Here is a 22,774-nt window from a genome sequence, read left to right as displayed (position 1 = left end):
TTTGGGGCTCAAAAAAAGACCCAAAAATGTTCGGCTATGCGCGCTCGCTTTAAGGATGTAACTCCCTAACGCGCATCCAATTGACCACAGACTATGCTTGCATTAGCAGGGCAGCTGTGGTGGCGTATATGGGGGCCAGTTCTGGTGGGCCGATCTGGATCAAAGTCAATTTTTCAGGGCCAATTTTTACTCCCAGTTCCTCCCTGCCGCCCCGCAACATTAAGCCCCCGCCAGCACCCCCCTGATAAAATATGTTCCCGCGGCTATGCAGCCGTGTAAACTCGCCTTTGGGGGGAGTGAAGCTCGCAAAAGCTCGCCCAGGGGGGCTACCAAATCGCACGCCAAGGTTTTTGAAAAAGTTGGCAGCCCGTGACATAGCTAAACAAAGAACGACTCACACCATTTTTAAGACACGGTTTCATTATGAAACAGGCTACATTTTACGAAAGCATGAAATAAGTCAGAGTTATTCAAAAAGCAATTTTTCAGTGTACAAGTTATGGGTTCACAACGTACTGCTGTTCTGTATAAGACAAAGTAATTGTTTTACCATGACAGCATCAACTACCCCTACGACCAGGGGGGAGGGGTGATGGAGAAATGTGGGTGGAGTCACCCATGACAGACAGGTCAGGGAATGTAGAAAAGACAGTCAGAGGACAGACTGAAACACAGACACCTGCAGCCTCTGAAGCCAAACTACGATATATTACGTATTCGAGAACACACTGCCTAATTGAAGCCATGAAGATCACCATTGTGCTCTGTTGCACTGTGCTCCTGGCTCTCTCAAGTGAGTACCACCACAACCGTCTGTAGGACCTACATTAGAACCATCATCAACATCACAACGGATAACAATGTGTTAGCCCTTAAGGGACATCATAGTCTGTACCGCTACCTATGTGTTTACATGTGTCATTTTGGCTAGAAAACATTCAACTTAGTGACTGTATATAGCTTACATTGGATGTGTCTTGACACAACATTGTTCAGCAGTGAGATTTAAACAATTCTCTCTGTTGATAATGATACACTTTACTAAGAAGAAATTGTAAACAGCGGCTGCATCCTTGAAGTAGTAAACCATTTATTAATTGAAAGCCCATTTAAAAATCCCTCACAAACCCTGTTTGTCAGAGGGTAACATCAACATACACAGATGCAATTTTCTAACCAGGCTTCTCAGTCTAGTAGTTTCGAGGCGTTCCTGTGGCACTGTTGGCTACTGGTCTGCCCATTGTCTGGTCCCTGTCATTGACAATGTTGAAAAAGGGAGCAGCCTCCTCTCTCTCACCCCAATAACAGTGCTTCCTCCTGGGTTGGCTGCCAAGCTAAAGACCCCCTGACATGGAGCGTGCCAGTATTCCTGACAAAACATTTAGTGTTAGATAAAGGATGGACGTGAAAATGTGATTTTCTCTGGTCAACAGATTGACGTGAAGTTGTGTGAAGGTAACAATGTTGTGGACTGTGTTACTGGAAATGGATCTCCGTGAAAGATTCCAAAAACCTCAAAGTCTTTAAAGGAGGGATATTAGCTATTGTTTTCAACTCTTACTGACAACTAATGAAAAAACAGTTTTGCCACATTCCTGTCAACAATGGGGGGGGGGGGGGGGGGGGGGGGGGGGGGGGGGGGGGGGCTTACCTCGGTTTGGGGGGGGCATTGTGGGTAAACCTTGCCTAGGGCGCCAATTGTGCTAAGACCGGCATTGCACAGAATCATAATGACTGATGATGACTACTGTTCAGTTGATCAAGGTTATTTACATAGACCAAGTTTAAACGTCACGCACCTGAGACAACCTAACACTAACTAAAAGTTGAGCTTCTGATTTATTTATCTTTTTTTACAGTCTTTGCTGTGGACCAAACCAATGCTCGGCTCAGACTGGTGAGTTAACTACAGAACGATCACTACAAGCAAGGCCTTTATATTACGTTTTTGTAACAGAATGCAGACATAAGTAAACAATGTTTATATAGTCTGACTTACAACAGTTGGTCTGGAACCACAGTCTCATAATGAGGCAGAACTATCATAAAGGCACGATACCAAACCATCTCTACTACACTGGCATCTGCCATCCAGCCCTGTACTCTGTGTGGCTTTAAAAGGACAGGATGATGATGAACGTTTACGTAACATATTAGTTCGTTGCAATAACCACATAACCCACGCTTTTCTTTTCCATCCAGCCCGAGTGTGACGAGTACACCTTACCATATTGCACCGAGGAGTACAAACCTGTGTGTGGGAGTGATGGAGTCACCTACGGCAACGAGTGTGAACTCTGTCGATACAACGAGTAAGTCGACGCAAAGTGTAGCTTTCTTTTCATCATTTAAACAAGGCATCGGTAAGTTGTTAGGAATATTCCATGATGACTGTTTGTACACAAACCCTAACGTTTACACATGAACTCGAAAGCGTTTCACCAGTATTGTGAAAAATGACTCCAGGGTAGCAGGTGTTCATCTGACCCTGATACCGATAATGACCAGCTACTCTGGACCCAGTGTCTGACGAGACAATCTGGATCTTATCATCAGAGTAGCCATGGTTTGCAATTCATAGAGGCATTCTTTGGAGACTCAAAAACTCTTACGACAGACAAAACAACTACTGTTTTCATTAATTATGCTTTAATAGATAATACACAATATACAGCAGTGTTGAGACCAACAAGGAAATACTTTTACGTACAGAAGTTTAGGTAGAAAGTGGAGGAGACACGTGCATTTGTACACTAAATCAGTTTTGTGTAGTTGAATCCACCATACTGGTCTGCATCCACCTCAAGTTGTTCTTCTGTCTCAGTGATCAGTCATGTTTGTGATCCATCATCTCTGATTCCCTCTAGGTACAATCCCCTGCCTGTCTGGACGGTGCACAAAGGGACTTGCGAGAACTAGTCATCCAGCCAGTGTGCCTGACAGGAAACTTATCTGAGAGGATGGTCTCCAGACTGACCACCCAATCACAGCCATGGTTGGCTATTATACATGTTGTACTTAACTGTAATAAAGTTTTACATCATCCATACCCCACTGTTTGACCTTCTTCTTCTTGCTAAAGCTACAAGACATTTACCTGTCCAACATCTTATGGTCTCACTATCAGCAAGGCATGGTGGGATAGCTCAGATTATGTCAGTCCTCCTGATTGCTAAAACCTGGCTTTCTGCTATATCTATCCTTGAGTCTCTCCGTGAGGGATACCAAACACACCTCAGAACCAAATCTTAGACTGGAAGGAAGAAGATAATGTGTTATTGTCAACGCTCCCTAATATTGAATGAAAAACCAGTTATTTCACATTCCCTTGATAAAAGACAAAACCATTGCTTTGCCAAATTCCTATCAACAATCATAGCACAACCCATTGTATACATACATGTATTACCTTGCAATACCTGTCCATCTTTTGGCTTCACCATCAGGAGGGCAAGCTTAGACGATCCTACTTTCATGGCGAATAAATCCCATTCTGATTCATGTTCATGTCGTAGACCATAATGACCACCCTGACTCTCTGAACTTCGCCCCGTGCCACGGAACGGCTCTCCCAACATATGCAGACCCCCCAGCTTCAAGAAGGGGTTCTGGGCAAAGGGGAAGTGACGGAGCAGAGCAGCTAAGGCAAACAGCACCTGGAGATGCAGACAAACACACAGGGTCATTAGAGGCGGCTACAGATGCATTCTCTGCAGGGACATTGTTAGAGGAAACAGCTATCTCAAATAAATAAAGAGAATGTGTACTTTGTAGCGTGTGGCGTAGTTTTTTTGGAGTTAAGTGATTCTAACTTAACAAATAAACACGGAGAGAGATTTCTGACGAGTGTCAAGCACCATGCCATTATTTCAACTCCCACTCTTACAGCCCCTCCCCCTAGGCCATCTCACATTCTGTCATATCAAAGCCCTTAACACTACAGTTTTTGGAGTCAAGAAAGGATCTTTTCAGGGAGTCTCACCTTCTTCTTTACGGCCATGGGATGAGGAGTGGCCAGCATGGTCAGCAGCTTCTGAAACGCTCCAGAGTCTACTGCCTCCACCTGGACAACTGGTTTACTGCAGGCAGAAGGAGCAAATTAAATGATGCATTTTGTATAGTAATTAGAATCGTCCATTCACTCCACAGAGTCTGGAGTCTGAAGTCCACAGTCGCACGCAGACTTAAACCCCATCAAGCTAGTTGGGAATTAACTGGGCAGAAGGGGGCAAGCAACTACTTTAATTTGTAATTTTATATATTTTTTATTATGTTTATTTGTTCTATTCTTTAATTGTATTACACTGAGTACATTGAGACATTATACAACATATATTTCAATAAAAATAGTATTCTTAAACTTTTGAACAGTAGTGTTTACATACTATGTTTTTGCTATGTTGCGTCGTGAGTGATCGACTGATCCGGGGATCTCAGCTAGGTTTGAGACCTGCCTCACAGACATCTCCGCCTGGATGACCGAGCACCACCTCCAGCTGAACCTCGCCAAAACAGAACTTCTCATCATCCCGGCTAAACCTTCCATCTCCCACGATCTGTCAATCACCCTGGGATCTGCGACGGTGACCCCTTCATCCTCTGCCAGGAACCTTGGGGTTACCATGGATGACGAGCTCTCCCTCACGGCCCACATTGCTGCAGTCTCCCGGTCTTGTAGATTCACCCTCTACAACATCCGGAAGATCAGGAGATACCTATCTGAGCACTCCACCCAGCTGCTAGTCCAAGCACTGGTCCTCTCCAAGTTGGACTACTGCAACTCGCTGGTCTCCCAGCATGTGCAACCCGCCCTCTTCAGAGGATTCAGAACGCAGCGGCCCGCCTGGTCTACAATCTACCCAGACGCTCCCATGTTACCCCGCTCCTCATCTCTCTCCACTGGCTACCCATCAACGCCCATATCAGATTCAAGACCCTGGTACTGACCTTCCGAGCAGTGAACAGGACTGCACCCGACTACATCAAGTCTCTCCTGCAACCTTACACCCCCACCCGTCACCTACGGTCTTCCTCAGACAACCGCCTGGTGGTCCCACTGCTCAAGACCGCCCGGCCCCAACACAAGCGCTTCTCCTGTCTGGCCCCCCAATGGTGGAACCAGCTCCCCACCTCCATCAGGGACACTGACTGTCTTCCCACCTTGAAGAAAAGGCTCAAGACACACTTGTTCCGGGAGTACAACGGCACTTAGGAATGCTTGGCTGGACCTGATGTTAGTTTTCTCCAGGATCACAATGACTCTTATTGAGTGACTTGTTGCTCTTGTAAGTTAGTTATAACGAAGTTAAGTCTTGTACTCGCTGTGAAATATTTGACTGTTGATTGTTCTTCTACAGGTACAGTCCAGCACTTTTTGTGGTTCATGTTGTTTTAATTTTAACTTGTATAACTGCATGCTCTTATGGGTCTTCCCTTTGGCACTTGTTTAGTTTTTTCACAATGTATGCTTCATGTTTTGGCAGCTTGCAATGTTTGGGACTTCCTCGTTGTTATGATCAGTGACCTATGCTCTTTTGTAAAGCTCTCTCTTCGAAGTCGCTTTGGATAAAAGCGTCTGCTAAATGCATAAATGCAAATGTGAGTGTGTCTGTATGTGTATACCTGGACAGGGCAGACCCCAGTACGAAGGCTGAGTTCTCCTGCATACGATGGTCAGTGCTGTTCAGACTCTCTATCACTAGCTTCAGACCACCCATAGAGGCCAGGTTCTGGGCATTGTACACCTGGGAACACGGGAAAACACATACTCCAAATATGTGTTTCATAAACTGAAGGCATATTTAACACAATTTAAGACAAATGCTAAGCACATTGAAGATAAGGTAGCATGTGAAGGATAGTCAAACTTGTCAAACTTGGTCAGGCGCAATCCAACAGACCATAAGGAAGGGCACCCACGGGGCGCTGGGGAAGTTGAGTGCGTTTTGGGGGGTGGGGCACCATCGTTACTTTCTTAAATATATCTCTTGAATATATCTGTTGTTCTGCCGTGTTGAAAAACGAGTGACAAAATTCAGGATTCCATATATTTAGTTTCTTTACTCAGGAACTTGTGAAGACATTACAAGCAACGTGGGTCATCCTCGTCCTTCATTGTCTCTCTGACTATACGCATGCGCAGTGCCTAGTTATAAGAATTCAAAATGATCATTATTTAAACAAGAAAAACACAGACGTATGTCTAAATGCCTGTTTTGTGATATACTTGACTAAAAAGTGGGTACTATTTGTATACTGAAATAGTATTAGTATTATAAATATTATGACTATGATGATTTTTCATTAGGATATTTTTGGTTCCCCTCTGCACTTGGTTCCCCACGCAAAGCGTGATGCGCCTGGTGGGAGCGGCGGCACTGTTCACTAGGCTATAATGTGCAGACACACGTACCTGGTTCCCCTCTCTACTGACTGCCATCCAGCAGGTCCCGCATTCACAATCCAATGAAGTCACCATGGGATGGTTCCACTATTGCAGTTACAATACGTATCAATATAAATACATTGTTAAAGGCTATGATTCGTTAGTCTTTTTTTTAAATGCAAAGTATAATGTTATGTAAAATCAGTACGTTTTGATACACAAGTGGCTAATATAATGTCTGCTACTTTCAGGGATCATTAGTAGCCACTGTTTTTCCCACCGTAGAATTTCACTAAAACCAACTATTTAAAACATTCGCTGTTCCCCAGCCTAATAGCCTATTACATATACCTATACCTTGCAGTTTGCCGTTGAGTGCCTTTGTTATGTGAAACCACCTCCAAGTTGTGTGTCATTTATTTTGTTGGACGGGCGTTATTCTGTCATTTCGTTTCTTTGCAGTGAGAGTGCCCCCCTTTTTTGGATTGATTTAGTTATATTAGTTTGATTTGACTTTTTGTAACAGGCAACGTAATGAGATCACAGCCTTGGTGCAGCTTGTTGTGCTAGTGGCTCGAGGGAACACCAACTGTACCGTAAATAAAGTGCATTATTTTTGTACGCCGCCTCCTCCCCTATTCATTTAATTGAACACTCCATTGTGGGAAATATCGTTCCAGCTTACCGCTGACTCTTGGTGAAGAGCCAGTAGGGTGTAGGTTACACAAGTTAGACATTTGCGGAACACGTTTTAAATTTTTGGAACACGTTTTACATTTGTTGTTCGTCCTATACGCATTTGCAATACTTTTGGCCTCCCTTTGAGTCCATAGGGATATTCCAGAAAGCAGGTTATGTGACATAACCGTGTAAATTAACTCCCCAGCTAACACCCAGAATTGTAGCAACATTGCCAGGTTGCTGCAACATTGTCAATCAGCTGGTGGGTTAAATTGCATAATCTGCTTTCTGGAATGCCGTCTATGCAGGTGTCGGACTTGGCACACAAGTCAGAATTGAGGTCGGCTCAGAAAACATCACTGAATTAAAGATAGTTTTTCAATGAAGGGCCTACCGATCACCTTATTTGGACTTAAACATAAACAAATATTACATTAAAAACTATACCTATTTGCGCTCAAATGAATGCGAAACAAATGTGCGCGCTCGCAGTGATGTCCCTGCCAAAGCTGATATCAAATTTGCGTCCCTGAACTATAGTGGGTTAAGCAAAGGGAGTTTATATAGCATACTATAGTATACTAATATATATATATATATATATATATATATATATATATATATATATATATACTAAATAGGAGTCATAGGACATGATTTAATGACTGAATTATAATGCCAAGACAATTTACTTACAGTACCTAGATGTTGCATTCACTGTAAAACCTTGTGAAAACCACAAAACTGTAAAACCAGTTTTGAGTTCAATTTGCTGTATTTTTCAGCTAAATAACAGTTTTATAATGATACTTTTACAGTTAAACAATGTTATTTTGCTGTACTTTTTCATTAAATTGAATGGGATTCATTGTACAATAAGCGACAACCGCATGTAAATCTTACAATTTCTTTTTTTATATATAGCAATATGCTTATGCAAATTTAGCAAAAAAGGGTTGTTGGATTTACATATTTAAAATGTAGAATAACAGTTTTAAACTGTCAAATCTACAGGTTGTTTTGTAAATTTATTTACAATTGTACTGTGTTTTTTACAAAATTACACTGGCAACCCCAGCTGCCAGGTTTTTTTCGTAAAAACAACTGGATTTTTTTTACAGTGTAGGCCAAGTGCATTGTGCGCAAGCTTGAAAGAAAAAGGGATATGAATAGGGGCCTGTGCCCCAGTAGAGTTTTATGTCTAACAACATCTCTGAGTCGACCTGCTGTATGTAGCTGATTCTGAACGAACGTGTCTTCGAGATGAACGTGTTCCAGGGCCGCCCATAGAAATGGCTGGGCACCTGAAAAGGTCCAGTGAATGCCCCCCCCCTAATATGTCTTTACTTGTATTAACGCATGTAGGTGTGTGCTCTCTCTCTCCTACATAAAACATATGTAAACTGAGAGCTCTTACTCAGTGATAGGAGGTACATTATAAAAAAAACACAGATGTCACGGGGACCACATTCAGTACCTTATTAAACCAACTAGCTGCAGGTGTGCAGCAGGGAAGCACCCAGCTGCCCGCAATTAACCGGGGGATTGGGAGGGTTTTTAAACTCAGATCACCGTCAGTCAAGCAGCGCAGGGACTGGAAGGAGAACTGAAACTGGAAGCAGAGAGAGGACTGGAAACAGAGAGAGGACTGGAAACAGAGAGAGGACGGGAAACAGAGAGAGGACTGGAAACAGAGAGAGGACTGGAAGCAGAGAGAGGACTGGGGAAGCAAGGGACTGCAACACAGTGCGCACGGAGACTGACTTTCGCCGAAGCTGAGTACCGTAAATTCTATTCAGTCAGCTTGTGGAACGTGCTGCCCGGACTGCTCGGCCCATTCATACACCTGAGTTTGAGGTTTTAGCCACAGTTGTGTTGCGCTTGCACACGTGAGTTTGTTGTGTGGTGTGCCCATGTTCCACTGTTGTACAGATTTTGCCGTTCATGCACTAGTTGGAGCACCCTACAGTCCCGGGTGGCGGGTTACATGTGGCCGCGTGGGCGATTACGTGGAGGCTCCAGCGCCCCCACCTGTGACAAATACATATTTATACATAAAACTTAAACAAAGTGTAATACAATTAACTGAGAGGCCTTAACAACTTGTGTGGCGCCGGGCCAGACACGCACATAAAAATAACAAGGGGTCATTATGAAACAGGCTACATTTTACTAAAGCATTACTTTACATTAGTCAGAGTTATTCAAGAAGCAATTTTTCAGTGAACAAGTGTTGGAAAAATTGAAGATGTAATACATTTATCCTGTATAAGAATGATTCTGTGTTCAGCATTCCTTGTGTGTTGAGAGGCTTACCCCCAAATCTGAACTTTGGGTAACACGAGGCATATGTAAACAAGGTGATCTGGGCTGACCACGCTCTCTTACTGGAGAGGCCATAAAAGATGTCTGGCCTTATCTGTGTTGGGTGAATCATGTGGTCAAGCTTACAGGGGTCAAATGGCACACACACGCACACACTCGCACCAGGTCTATGCAAGGAGCCAATGAAGAAGAGCAATGGATCATTTGCATGCCTGTCTTAACCAATGACTCTAAAGAGTGGTTCTGCTTAAATAGCTAGCTAGCGCAACATGCTAGCGGACAAACTTGTAGCACAATGGGGTGTGATGTTTTGTCTCCTTGGGGGCCGGCCGCAAGCAATAAAGCTTTCTTAAACTTGTTCACCGACTGACTGTGCAATGCTTGATAGATTAATATTTCTGACAAGTTATGGGTTCACAACGTACTGCTGTTCTGTAGCAATGACAAAGTAATTGTTTTACCATGACAGCATCAACTACGCCTATGACCAGGGGGGAAGGGTGATGGGGAAATGTGGGTGTAGTCACCCATGACAGACAGGTCAGGGAATGTAGAAAAGACAGTCAGAGGACAGACTGAAACACAGATACCTGCAGCCTCTGAAGCCAAACTACGATATATTACATATTCAAGAACAAACTGCCTAATTGAAGCCATGAAGATCACCATTGTGCTCTGTTGCACTCTGCTCCTGGCTCTCTCAGGTGAGTACCACCACAGCCGTCTGTAGGACATACATTAGAACCATCATCAACATCACAACGGATAACAACTGGTTAGCCCTTAAGGGACATCATAGTCTGTACCGCTACCTATGTGTTTACATGTGTCATTCTTGCTAGAAAACATACACCTTAGTGTAACCTACAACCTACTAGCTCTTCACTATCAGAATCAGAATCAGATTTATTCGCCATGAAAGTTTGCACAGCCAAGGAATTTGCTTTGGCAGGAAGGTGCATACAATAAACATATAGGAATCTTAAATTTAGATATATGGTCTAACTATACTAAGGATATATAAACTAGCAATACTAAGTGGAATCCAATTAAAATATACAATAAAATAAAATATAAGTTGCCATAAAATATAAGTTGCCAATTTACAGTATAAAATACAATATAAAATACAAATATTACACGAATTGTGAAGTAGTGCAAATGCAATTGTTTTAAGACATGAAGTCAGTGTGAACTGTTGGCCTTGTTGAGGAGGCCAATAGCGGAAGGGAAGAAACTGTTTGTGTGGCGTGAGGTTTTGGTCCTGAGGACCGCAGCCTTCTGCCGGAGGGGAGTGACTGAAACAGGGAGTGTCCAGGGTGGGAGGAGTCGGCCACAATCTTCTTCGCTCGCCTCAGGGTCCTCGAGGTGTGCAGGTCCTTGAGGGAAGGCAGATTGCAGCTAATCACCTTCTCTGCAGAACGGATGATACGCTGCAGCCTGCTCTTGTCCTTGGCAGTGGCTGTGTTCTTCCTGAAGTCCACAACCATCTCCACTGTCTTGAGAGCATTGAGCTCTAGGTTGTTCTGGCTGCACCAGGTCACCAGGTTGTCCGCTTCCCACCTAGAATCAGACTCGTCTCCACCAGAGATGAGCCCAATGAGGGTGGTGTCGTCCGCAAACTTCAGGAGTTTGATGGACGGATGACTGGAGGTGCAGCTGTTGGTGTACAGGGAGAAGAGCAAAGGAGAAAGGACGCAGCCCCGGGGAGATCCAGTGCTGATGGACCGGGAATCAGAGACTTGTGTTCCCAGCTTAACGCACTGCTTCCTGTCAGACAGAAAGTGTGTGATCCACCTGCAGGTGGAGTCGGGCACGTTCAGCTGGGAGAGCTTGTCCTGAAGCAGAGTGGGGATGATGGTATTAAAGGCAGAGCTGAAGTCCACAAACAGGATCCTGGCGTAGGATGCTGGGGAGTCCAGGTGCTGTAGAGTGAAGTGGAGGGCCATATTAACTGCATCGTCCACAGACCTGTTGGCTCTGTAGGCAAACTGCAGGGGGTCCAGTAGAGGGTCTGTGATGGATTTTAGGTGTGCCAGCACCAGGCGCTCAAAAGACTTCATTACCACAGAGGTCAGGGCGACGGGTCTGTAGTCATTATGTCCAGTTGACCTGGGCTTTTTGGGCACAGGGATGATGGTGGAGGACTTGAGACAGGCTGGCACATGGCATTTCTCCAGGGAGGTGTTGAAGATGTAGGTAAAAACCGGACACAGCTGGTCAGCGCAGTTCTTGAGGGTGGCTGGAGAGACAGAGTCCGGCCCAGCTGCTTTGCGGGGGTTCTGTCTCTTGAACAGTTTGTTCACTTCTCTCTCCTGAATGGAGAGGGTCGTCACTGTAGACGGGGGGAGGGGGGAGGCCTCACGGGTGGGAAGGGGTTGTTCAGGACTGTCCAATTGTCTTTCAAATCTACAGTAGAACTCATTCAGGTCGTTGGCCAGGAGTCATTAGTGGAGTGGGGGGCTCTAAGAGCCAGAGGTAGCTAGAACGATATTTCCCACGATGGTTTGTTCAATTAAATGAATGGCGGAGGAACCGGCGTACAAAATAATGCACTTTATTCACAGTAGGTGTTCACACAAGCTACTAATACAACAAGCGGCACCAAGGCTGCGATATCGTTATAATGCCGGTTACAAAATGTCAAATCAAACTCATCACTAAATCAATCCAAAAGAGGGCAGTCTCACTGCAAAGAAATAAAGACAGAATAAGACCCGTCCAACAAAATAAGTGACTGTATAAGTGCTGACTCAAAACAACACTTGGAGGTGGTTTCACAGGCACACAAGGGCAAACCGAAAGCCCTAAACTGCTGTTCTATAATAGTTGCCCAAGAACAGCGAATGTTTTTTTTAAATAGTTACTTTCATAAAAATCTACGGTGGGGAAAGACAGTGGCTACTAATGATTCCTGAAAGTAGCAAACATCATATTAGCCCTTAGTCCATCAAAAAATCTTGCCTAGGGCGCCAAATGTGCTAGGACCGGCACTGCACACAATCATAATGACTGTTGAGGACTACTGTTCAGTTGATCAAGGTTATGAACATAGACCAAGTTTAAATGTCACGCACCTGAGACAACCTAACACTAACTGAAAGTAGAGCTTCTGATTTAGTTACATTTCTTTACAGTCTTCGCTGTGGACCAAACCACTCTCCCGGCGGCCAGAGAGGTGAGTTAACTACAGGTTTATCACTACAAGCAAGGCCTTTAGGTTTTTGTATCAGAATGCAGACATAAGTAAACAATGTTTATATAGTCTGACTTACAACAGTTGGTCTGGAACCATAGTCTCATAATGAGGCAAAACTATCATAAAGGCATGATACCAAACCATCTCTACTACACTGGCATCTGCCATCCAGCCCTGTACTCTGTGTGGCTTTAAAAGGACAGCATGATGATGAACGTTTACCTAACATACTAGTTAGTAGTAATAACCACATAAGCCATGCTCTTCTCTTCCATCCAGCCCCAGTGTGACAAGTACCACCTACCAGCATGCACCAAGGAGTACAAACCTGTGTGTGGGAGTGATGGAGTCACCTACGACACAGAGTGTGTCCTCTGTCTATACAACAAGTAAGTCGGACGCAAAGTGTAGCTTCCTTTTCATCATTTAAACAGGGCATCGGTGAGTTGTTGGGAATATTCCATGAAGCCTGTTGGTACACACACCCTAACGTTTACACATGAACTTGAAAGCGTTTCACCAGTATTGTGAGAAATGACTCCAGGGTAGCAGGTGTTCATCTGACCCTGATACCGATACTGACCAGCTACTCTGGACCCAGTGTCTGACGAGACAATCTGGATCTTATCATCAGAGTAGCCATGGTTTGCAATTCATAGAGGCATTCTTTGGAGACTCAAAAAGTCTTACGACAGACAAAACAAGTACTGTCTTCGTTAATTATGCTTTAATAAATAATACACAATATACAGGTGTGTTGAGACCAACAAGGAAATATTTTTATGTACAGAAGTTTATGTAGAAAGTGGAAGAGACATATGTGCATTTGTACACTAAATCCGTTTTGTGTAGTTGAATCCACCATACTGGTCTGCATCCATCTCAAGTTGTTCTTCTGTCTCAGTGATCAGTCACGTTTGTGATCCACCATCTCTGATTCCCTCTAGGGACAATAACCAGCATGTCTGGGTGGAGAAAGATGGGGAGTGCTAGGTCTAGTCATCCAGCCAGTCTGCCTGACAGGAAACATATCTGAGAGGATGGTCTCCAGACTGACAACCCAATCACAGCCATGGTTGGCTATTATACATGTTGTACTTAACTGTAATAAAGTTTTACATCATCCATACCCCACTCTTTGACCTTCTTCTTCTTGCTACAGTACATTTACCTGTCCAATATCTTATGGTCTCACTATCAGCAAGGCATGGTGGGATAGCTCAGATTATGTCAGTCCTCCTGATTGCTAGAACCTGGCTTTCTGCTATATCTATCTTTGAGTCTCTCCGTGAGGGATACCAAACACACCTCAGAACCAAATCTTAGACTGGAAGGAAGAAGATAAATGTGTTATTGTCAACACTCCCTGACATTGAATGAAAAACCATTTATTGCACATTCCCTTAATAAAAAACAAAGCCATTGCTTTGCCAAATTCCTATCAACAATCATAGCACAACCCATTGCATACATACTTGTATTACCTTGCAATACCTGTCCATCTTTTGGCCTCATTGTCAGCAGGCCAAGCTTAGACGATCCTAGGCTCGGCTGTTGCTTTCAAGGTTGTGGTACTGTGTGTTTGTCAGAGGTAATGTATCTTGGACTAACTGAAAATAAGTTCAGTGTCTGCAACATGGTACCCTTTCATTCGGAACAAAAGAAATTAAGCCAGTCGTATCTTTAGAGTCTTTCCCACACCTAGGGAGGTTTTGTTAACCCTGCTACTGCAGGTCCATTCTCCCCCCCAATTCAGCCACCACCCAACCCTAGGCTCCTGTCCCAGGTTGCTGCCTCCTCACCCCCTCTCCATACTCTCTCTCCAAGCCTCAGGGTCACTTGAGCCTGAGTACCAGGATATCCAGCAGGTCCAGAATCTCCCCAAAGTACCCCTCCTTCCTCCCCCAAACTGGTCTCCATCACTACCAGCTCTTGGTACTGGCCCCTCAGGGCCCCCAGCACGTCCGTCAGGCCCCGGTCCTGTTGGAAGTGGCCCCACAGGGACGCAGCATGGCCAGCAGGGCTCGCAGGGCCTTCTCCCTCCAGTCGTGCTCTGGAGACTCCAGCAGGAGTCAATTTTAACTATCAAGTAGTCATTTTTACTCTTCTTAAGCAATGACGAGTAAAAAAGCAATTCTTACTAGTAAGAATAATAATGTTACTAGTAACAGTTGTTATAGTTACTAGTAACTAACGGATAGTTACTAGTAACTAACAAATAGTTACTAGTATCTAATGAATAGTTACTAGTAAAACTGGAATAGATACTAGTATGGCAAGCCGTTTCAACATTTATTCCTAAAAACGCACTAATCACTATTTTGAAGTTACTAGTACTTATTCTTTAGTTACTGGTAACTATTGGATAAATGTATGTTATGTCTTAATACATCTTAACTACTTGATAGTTAAATTTAAAATGTTACTAGTAACGTTACAACTTTTGCTAGTAAGAATTGGAATGGATATTAGTAGCTAATGTAAAGTACTTGTATCTAATTATTAGATACTAGTAAAACTGGAATAGATACTAGTATGGTACTAGTATCTATTCCAATAGGAAGCAAATAGTAGATATCTGTAAAGCAGAACCCCATAGAAAACAATTGTAAAAATGTACAATTTGTTACTAGTAAAACAGGAATAGATACTAGTAACTAATCCAATAGTTACTAGTAACTAAAGAATAAGTACTAGTAACTTCAAAATAGTGACTTAATGACTAATATGTTTTTAGAAATAAATGTTAAAAAAGCTTGCCATAACACAGCGACAAAAAACGTCCTACTTCACCACACTTCAAATATAAGTTTTATTTAATGTTCATGGTCAATCTGAGCACATATTCCGGAAAAAAGCAACACGGCTGTAACAGCGTATACAATTGGGGTGGGAGACAATTGCTGCCGAGTCAATGCATGCATTTGAATGCAATAGCCAATCCATACATTGAACATTTAACCCCTCTGTCTGTTAATATTACAGGAGAAAAAGTGGTGGTGGACTTAATAAAATAGCATGTTTAATGTTATATTAAATATAAAAACATACTACGAACAGGTAATGCATATTTTTCTTAGGCTATAGGCTTGTGATTTTAGCCTCTACGTCACCTTGGTTTTAATCATATTTGACATGATACTAAGTAAATATCAATTGGTGCCTATTTCAACTTGCAGAAGCAGTTTCCCCCAACAGAATGCTTTTCATCAAAAGATGATGATTATGACGATGAAGAGACATTGGCCGGGTTTCCCAGATTCGTTAAGAAGCTCTTAACGCGAAGAGCGTCTTAAGAACGTTCTAAGGGCGCTCTAGAACGCTCTTAGAACTTTCTAAAGAAGATCTTAGAGTTAACAGTTTCTTAACGAATCTGGGAAACCCGGCCATTGAAAGTACATACACACACTTAAGCAGTCCTAGAACTGACTAAACAAAAACGTTTTTAACCTAATTTTGAATGTAGAAACGGTATGAGCCTCCTTAATTAAAACAGGTCATTTGTTCCAGAGAACAGGTGCTCAATATGAGAAGGCCCTGCCCCCAGCAGTTTTTAAAAATTAAATTAATTACATAATTAATTTTGGGAACCACCAGATAGCCGGCATCTTGGGATCTTATTGATGGGTGGTAACAGTCTGTTAGGATCCTCATTGCTTTCCTGAGGAATCGTGTCTGGTAGGTGTCCTGTAGGGCTGGGAGCTTCCTGACGATAATGAACTCAGCAGACTGGACTACACTCCGTTGGACCTTGCGGTCCCTGTCTGTGCAGCTCCCATACCACACTGTGATGCAACCAGTATGCTCTCTATAGTGCATCTGTCAAAGTCAGTGAGGATGGCTGAGTCCATGCCAAACTTCTTCAGTCTCCTCAAGAAGAAGAGGCGTTTCCGGGCTGCTTTGACCACCTTGTCCGTGTGAGCAGACCAGGTGAGATCATTGCTGATATTCACCAAAAGGAACTGGAAGCAGCTGACCTGTTCCACTTTGGATCCGTTGATGTGTAGGGCTGCATGCTTCTCCTCCTGCCGCCTTCTATAGTCCACATTCATCTCTTGGTCTTTCTGACGTTGAAAGAGAGGTTATTGTCGTGACACCATGATGTTAAGGTATCAACCTCCTTTCTGTAGGCTGACTCGTCACTGCCAAAGATTAACCAGTCTAGAGGGGATGATAGTGTTGACTAAATGTTGAATGCAGAGCTGTAGTCAATAAACAGCATCCTCACATACGTATTCCCTTTGTCCAGGTGGACACCTCTTAATATTGGGGCTACATCAGGGCAAGAAAACCTTTGACTTGAGGAAACGTGATGATATGCAGTTGTAACTATCTCGTACGTATGACTTAATTCAGATGCAAGTTGTGTGGATATGCCTACTGTGATAGCCCTATGTTTCCTCTGAAGCAGTTTAAAGAATCAACTGGGGTCAGGTTAGTTGCAGTCAGTCAGTGCAGGTCCTAGCACATTTGGTGCCCTGGGCAAAGTTAACCAACCCCCCCCACCCCCCCGGGAGCACAAATCGGGGCACCCCCCCCCCCCCCCCCCCCCAACCCAACCACAACACGGACATTAGACGTGCCGCGGTTGGCGCCGTCTGCTGGTAGTGTCTTTGAAATTCAAGGATAGCTGGAGGGTTAATTTAATTGGATGCACTTGGGAAATTGCTGCCCTCCTCTTCATGCCGCCCCGGGTGGCCACCCGCTTTGCCCGCGCCCAAAACCGCTACGGATGCCAGTTTCTGTGTTCCTATTTTTGGATGAAAAAAATACTTTTTAGTTCACGTGATCCAGCCTGCCAGTGTTGTCATGCATTAGGGTCCACCTGCTGTACCACCCATGCTAGACTGGTGTGCAGTGATCCAGTCAGCAGAGTCAGAGGTGTGGATGTTCTCAGCGTCTGGAGCAGTCCAGAGACACACAGGACAGCATGAAAGTCACATGCAAATCAACTTATTGGTGGGCATTATAGGAAGTACTTCTTTTTGCTCTTGACAATGAACATTATGCTATTGGTGCTCTGAACTGAACCACTGCCTTTATTACCATCAATCCCAATGGACTGCACCTCTCTGAAATGACTTTAGCCACAATTTGGCTTCAAACTTATTGTATAAGATGTTATACCATTGAAAAAGAGCTCAAAGCTGAGAGGTGACTGATGTTAAGGACATTTTGGGCTTATGTATGTGACATTAATGTGTCTTAATTCGGGTTTGGATTATAAGCTTTTATGTTCATTGGTGAGAGGGGTTTGCTACAGGAACGGGACAAATTAAGTTCACTTACACTTACACTTACAAAGCTTCACTTACAAAACCAGCAGAATTCAGTGCACTGAAAATACCCTGATGGCGCACTGCAAACGGTCCAAAAAAACAGTGTACAACGATGGACACTACTATCCCTAAACGGGCACCATCTTGGCTACATAGCGGAAGAGGAGGAGCCCTTTCGGCAGATTTTTCCACTTGGGGGTGGAGAAGCGCGTTCATTTTGGCAGGTTTTGCAGGTGTCGCAAGCAGATTTGCGTCCGTCACTTCCACCAAGTGTTTAACGTAAGTGTTCCATTTCAGACAGCACTTATCAGCGACTGAGTGCACTGAATATGTAAGTGCACTGTTTTGCAAAATTTGGTGGCCGGTAGATCACCAATTTTAAAAAACTGTGCGAGTGGTGTCAACTGTGCCAGTGATACCGCGAGTCGAAATACAATTTGAAAACAAAAGCGTTTCGTTATGAACAGTAATCTACTAAAGTCTGGACTGATAACGAGGACGTAGTGGACAATCTGATGGTGAGGAAGCGCAGAATTTTTATTTAAAATTTTAGTTGGATTTTACAAGGTGTTTATGGAACAAGAATCACTCAGTACAAGCGCAAATAACACTTCTGGATGTAATCTTCATGGTAATCATGAAATTGAATGAAAAAAACGTGTGTGAGGAAAACAAAATATATTAATATTATGAGTAATGTTCTTCCCACATTCAATTTCTGCAGTCTGACTACAGTAGCCTATGCAGTCATCTGGTCGCCAACTCCAACTTTTTCAAAAATGTGCGTAGGCCCACGGGAGGGTCAGAGTTTGCGTGGAGGACCGCTCATTCTCCCGTCAAGTTTAGTTTTTATAAATCACAACCTTAGCGGGGAAAGTGGCGTACGCAGATTTTCAGCCCAGTTTTGTGCGTACACAAGCTTTATAAATGAGACGGGCCTCATGTAGGACGTTGCGTACGCACAAAAAAGCTTGCGTACGCTGGTTTTCACGCACACTTTGTGATGTATAAAGATTTACTTGACGTGAGAATGTGCGGGCCGTCACGGAAACTTTTGAGCAGACGTGAGAATGTGCGGACCGTCCGCAAAGTCTTGTCTGGCTCTGTAACATGGCGAATTCTAACTGAAAAGTGCGAGACTCACCAAACATTACAAAATAAAGGGTGACACTTTAGAATAATGGTCCGTTGTTAATGAATAGCTATGCAGGAAGTAATAGGTAGTTCTACATTAACACTGAATTTAATACTATTAACTAATATGGAACCAAGATTAACTAAGCAGTAAGTAATAGCGAATTTAGTACAAAGGTAGTTCCTTGGTAGGTATTTGATTATTACTAAATAAATATATCCTCATTGAGAACTACTTGTGAACTATGACCAATTAAGAAAGAATAACCAATGAATTACTAATCACAAAAGTAACGTCTAAAAAGTGAACAGTTTTTTTTAACTCTTAACTGGGTCATAACATTTCAAAAGCTTGTGCCTGAAATGAGTTCTTTGTGGAAACCAGTTTATGAATATTAACGTTATAACACGTCCCTGTATGATTATGGGACAGGTCCCCCCAATATTTGATCATACTGTATGATTATGGGACACGTCCTCCCCAATATTTGATCATACTGTATGATTATGCGGGCAATTTCGATGTGTCTGCTATTAGGTCTTTCTGCAGCTCAGAAAATATCAAATCACGGCCGGTCCGTTTTCCAAATCCAGTCGACTTGGCTTACCAAAACCTATTTGTCCTGAATCCATGTCATGTTTTCCCCTAAACCTATACTGGTGCAACGTCAACGAGTGAGTTTGGAGCGCGAAATCATTTGGCAGTGGCACATTTTTATGGATTGTAAATATCCAGTATTTGGCTAACATACAACAACAACGACTAGGTGAATTTCACTAGAATTTCGAATTGTAGAATTACTGCAAATTTCGAATTGTAGAATTAGTGCAAATTTCGATTGCAATATTATACAGTTTGTATGAGGGACTTTTTACAAGCTAGCCGACAGCTATAGTCTGGCTTTACAGCTAGCAACAACTGTAGCTAGCGTTTTGGGCCATGTTCCTCTTCTCTGAATTGGGTTATCTAGCAAGTTATTTTGCAGTCCTGCCATTTGTTCTTTCTTCCTTAATCATTTTTCCTTTGGGAGCGTTGCTGTTGTAGTGGATAGGCCTATACGTTGATTTGGGTTAGGGTTAGCCATGTACTTACTTATTACTTATTTAGCCATTATGTTTGACTCAGTTTATCATCACATTTTGTTGAGTGTGTTGAATGTTTCATTCCAAAATACAGAATTTTTGTTTAAATGCTAGGTTTCATCATTGTGCAAAACGAATAAAGAAAATAATGTTTAATTCAGACATATTTTACAAAATGCTTTATTCTTGCATGCCCATGTGCATTTTTGCATTATGTAGGATTTTCTTTTGACTTCATGGAAATCTTCCAGTGGATATAATTAAAAGAAATGTTATCCAATCACTGCAGTTGTTTTATGTTGTATATCTTGTGAGGTGACATGTTAGTGAGGAGGTAACATGTTTTTCACTTTGAAATAATGGTCCACATCACAAGTAGTTACTGCAGGATTACAAGGTAACGCTTGAGTAATTAGTGAGGAGGTAACATGTTTGTCACTTTAAAATAATGGTCCACATCACAAGTAGTTCCTGCAGGATGACTATGTAACACTTGAGTAATTAGTGAGGAATTAACATGTTTGTCACATTAAAATAATGGTCCACATCACAAGTAGTTCCTGCAGGATAACAAGGTAACGCTTGAATAATTAGTGAGGAGTTAACATGTTTTTCACTTTAAAATATCGGTCCACTTCACAAGTAGTTCCTGCAGGATGACAAGGTAACGCTTGAGTAATTAGCGAAGAGTTATACTGGTTTTCACAAGTAATAGACCTATAACGAGTCTAATTTTATATTTGACACATACGGTACAGGCATAAATTTCTGTGAGGCACTAGTGATATTCTAACAAACATTGTAATCTGGAAGATTTGATTTTGTGCTTATCGCAACATAAATGCAGGATGCAAATTGTTTTTGAAAAGAGAACATCAATGTTTATATTCATATCCTAAAGAGAAGTCCTCCTCAGACGGCTACTGTAACATAAAGGTAGGTCTTTGGAGTCTGAGACATTGAACTGACACTAAAGAGCTCATAATAGTAAACTAATACAAACATGAGAGTGTTGCATCACTTCCTAATTATTTTTTTTTTTTTAACAAATTTTCATTATTTGTATTATGCCATGTTTAAGTTTGAAATAAACAGAGAACATTCGTCCATCCTTTGGTAAGAGTAGGCAAAATCAACCTGTAGTTAACGTATTTGGGGGAATATAATATTCATAAACTGGTTTCCACAAAGAACCCATTTGAAGACCAAGTATTAGACAATGGTTCAAAGAAATGTCATTATGTCTGCCTCTAGAAAAAATTACTTATACACTCAGGGACAAACAAGAGAAGTTTAAAGTAATATGGGGCCCATTCATTAACTACATCAGGGACAATGATCTCTCTCAGATGCTCGATGAAGTGGAGGAGGGATAAGTACAACTTCTGCTTTTGAGGTTATGTAGTACCCGCAGAGGATAATAAATGCATTATAATGTACCTACTTTTTTATTTTTTTTATTTTAATTTTTCTTTATTTTCATTTGAATATCCTTTTTAAAATTTAATATTTCTGTTAACTTATTATTTATCTAAGCATTTATATATGGGTGTATGTGTATGCGTACATTTACATACTTTTTCTCATAATGTAATATGTCGGTATCCATGTATGCGTATATGTATAATATTTGTATATATGTATTGTTATTTATACTTTACATTGTACTATTTTATTTTATTCTATTAAGTCTGTTTTTGGTGTTTTTTTCTTTTCTTTTGCCAAAAAAATTAAAACTCAATAAATACATAAAAAAAAAAAAAAAAAGAACCCATTTGAGGCACAAGCTTCTGAAAAGTTATGACCATGTTATGAGTAAAACAACCAAATTGTTCACTTTTTAGACATGTTACTTTTGTGATTAGTAATTAATTGGTTATTCTTTCTTAATTGGTCATAGTTCACAAGTAGTTCTCAAGAGGATACATTTATTTAGTAATAACTAAATACCTACCAAGGAACTACCTTTGTTGTAAATTAGGTTCCATATTAGTTAATAGTATTAAATTCGGTGTTAATGTAGAACTACCTATTACTTCCTGCATAGCTACTAGTTAACAACGGACCATTATTCTAAAGTGTTACCAAATAAAGTTTCCACTAGTACGTTTATGACGTTGACTATTCAAAAAACATAAAAATAAAAGTTTGATAATTAATGTGGATGATCACATCAAAAAGCCAAAACCCAAAACGGGAAATGCTATATTGCCTTCTTTATCCCGCCACCACTTAATAACTTCTGTTAAACTTGAGGCTGTCAAACGAAGACAAAATCACTCAGGAAATGCATGTCATGCTAACCCTATAGCTGCCATGCTGTTACGATGCGCCACCACTCGTTTCTTCATTTAAAGTTTTATATCGGACCATTTCTTCTTAATTTCTGCCATGGTCCGGTTCTCTGAACCCACAGCATTGATGGCCCTATAATAATAATGATAATTTTATTTTTAATGCACTTTGCATTTAGCTAAATCTCAAAGTGCTGCAGGTTAAAAACAAGAAAGGGCGCAAATAGTGACAGTTTTCCACTCTGCCGACTTTCTTTTGTCACTAATACCTGATGACAAGCCGCCAAAAAGGACACATTTTCTTGCCTCCACCTCTGTTGTCAGAACCTCGATCTCACAGACTCTCTCATTGACAGAGTCAATTAACAATTAACAATATCAACAGTGGGACAAA

At 42.0% G+C, this 22,774-nt stretch overlaps 2 protein-coding genes across 2 annotated transcripts in view; both read left to right on the top strand.

The window, feature by feature from the left end:
* Positions 1-22,774, top strand: part of LOC124483458 (lectin L6-like) — a 504,761-nt gene that overhangs the window by 169,804 nt on the left and 312,183 nt on the right. The gene's annotated exons all lie outside the window — the stretch shown is intronic.
* On the top strand, positions 500-13,583 carry LOC124483709 (ovoinhibitor-like). The gene is made up of 8 exons (XM_047044256.1): positions 500-793; positions 1,860-1,897; positions 2,203-2,271; positions 4,438-4,441; positions 9,988-10,095; positions 12,529-12,569; positions 12,870-12,979; positions 13,538-13,583. Exons 1-8 carry the CDS (start codon positions 601-603, stop codon positions 13,581-13,583), a joined length of 609 nt encoding a protein of 202 aa, XP_046900212.1. The 5' UTR covers positions 500-600.

Source organism: Hypomesus transpacificus, chromosome 21 (genome assembly GCF_021917145.1).
Source record: "Hypomesus transpacificus isolate Combined female chromosome 21, fHypTra1, whole genome shotgun sequence".
NCBI lineage: Eukaryota > Metazoa > Chordata > Actinopteri > Osmeriformes > Osmeridae > Hypomesus > Hypomesus transpacificus.
The sequence above is the reverse complement of the archived record's forward strand: the minus strand, read 5'-3'. Positions and strand labels throughout refer to the sequence as shown.

Coding starts and splice junctions, on each gene's coding strand:
- LOC124483709 (XM_047044256.1), top strand. CDS start 601: ATGTGGGTGGAGTCACCCATGACAGACAGGTCAGGGAATGTAGAAAAG. Junction 794..1,859: donor TGTGCTCCTGGCTCTCTCAA/GTGAGTACCACC, acceptor CTTTTTTTACAG/TCTTTGCTGTGGACCAAACC. Junction 12,980..13,537: donor GTCCTCTGTCTATACAACAA/GTAAGTCGGACG, acceptor GATTCCCTCTAG/GGACAATAACCAGCATGTCT.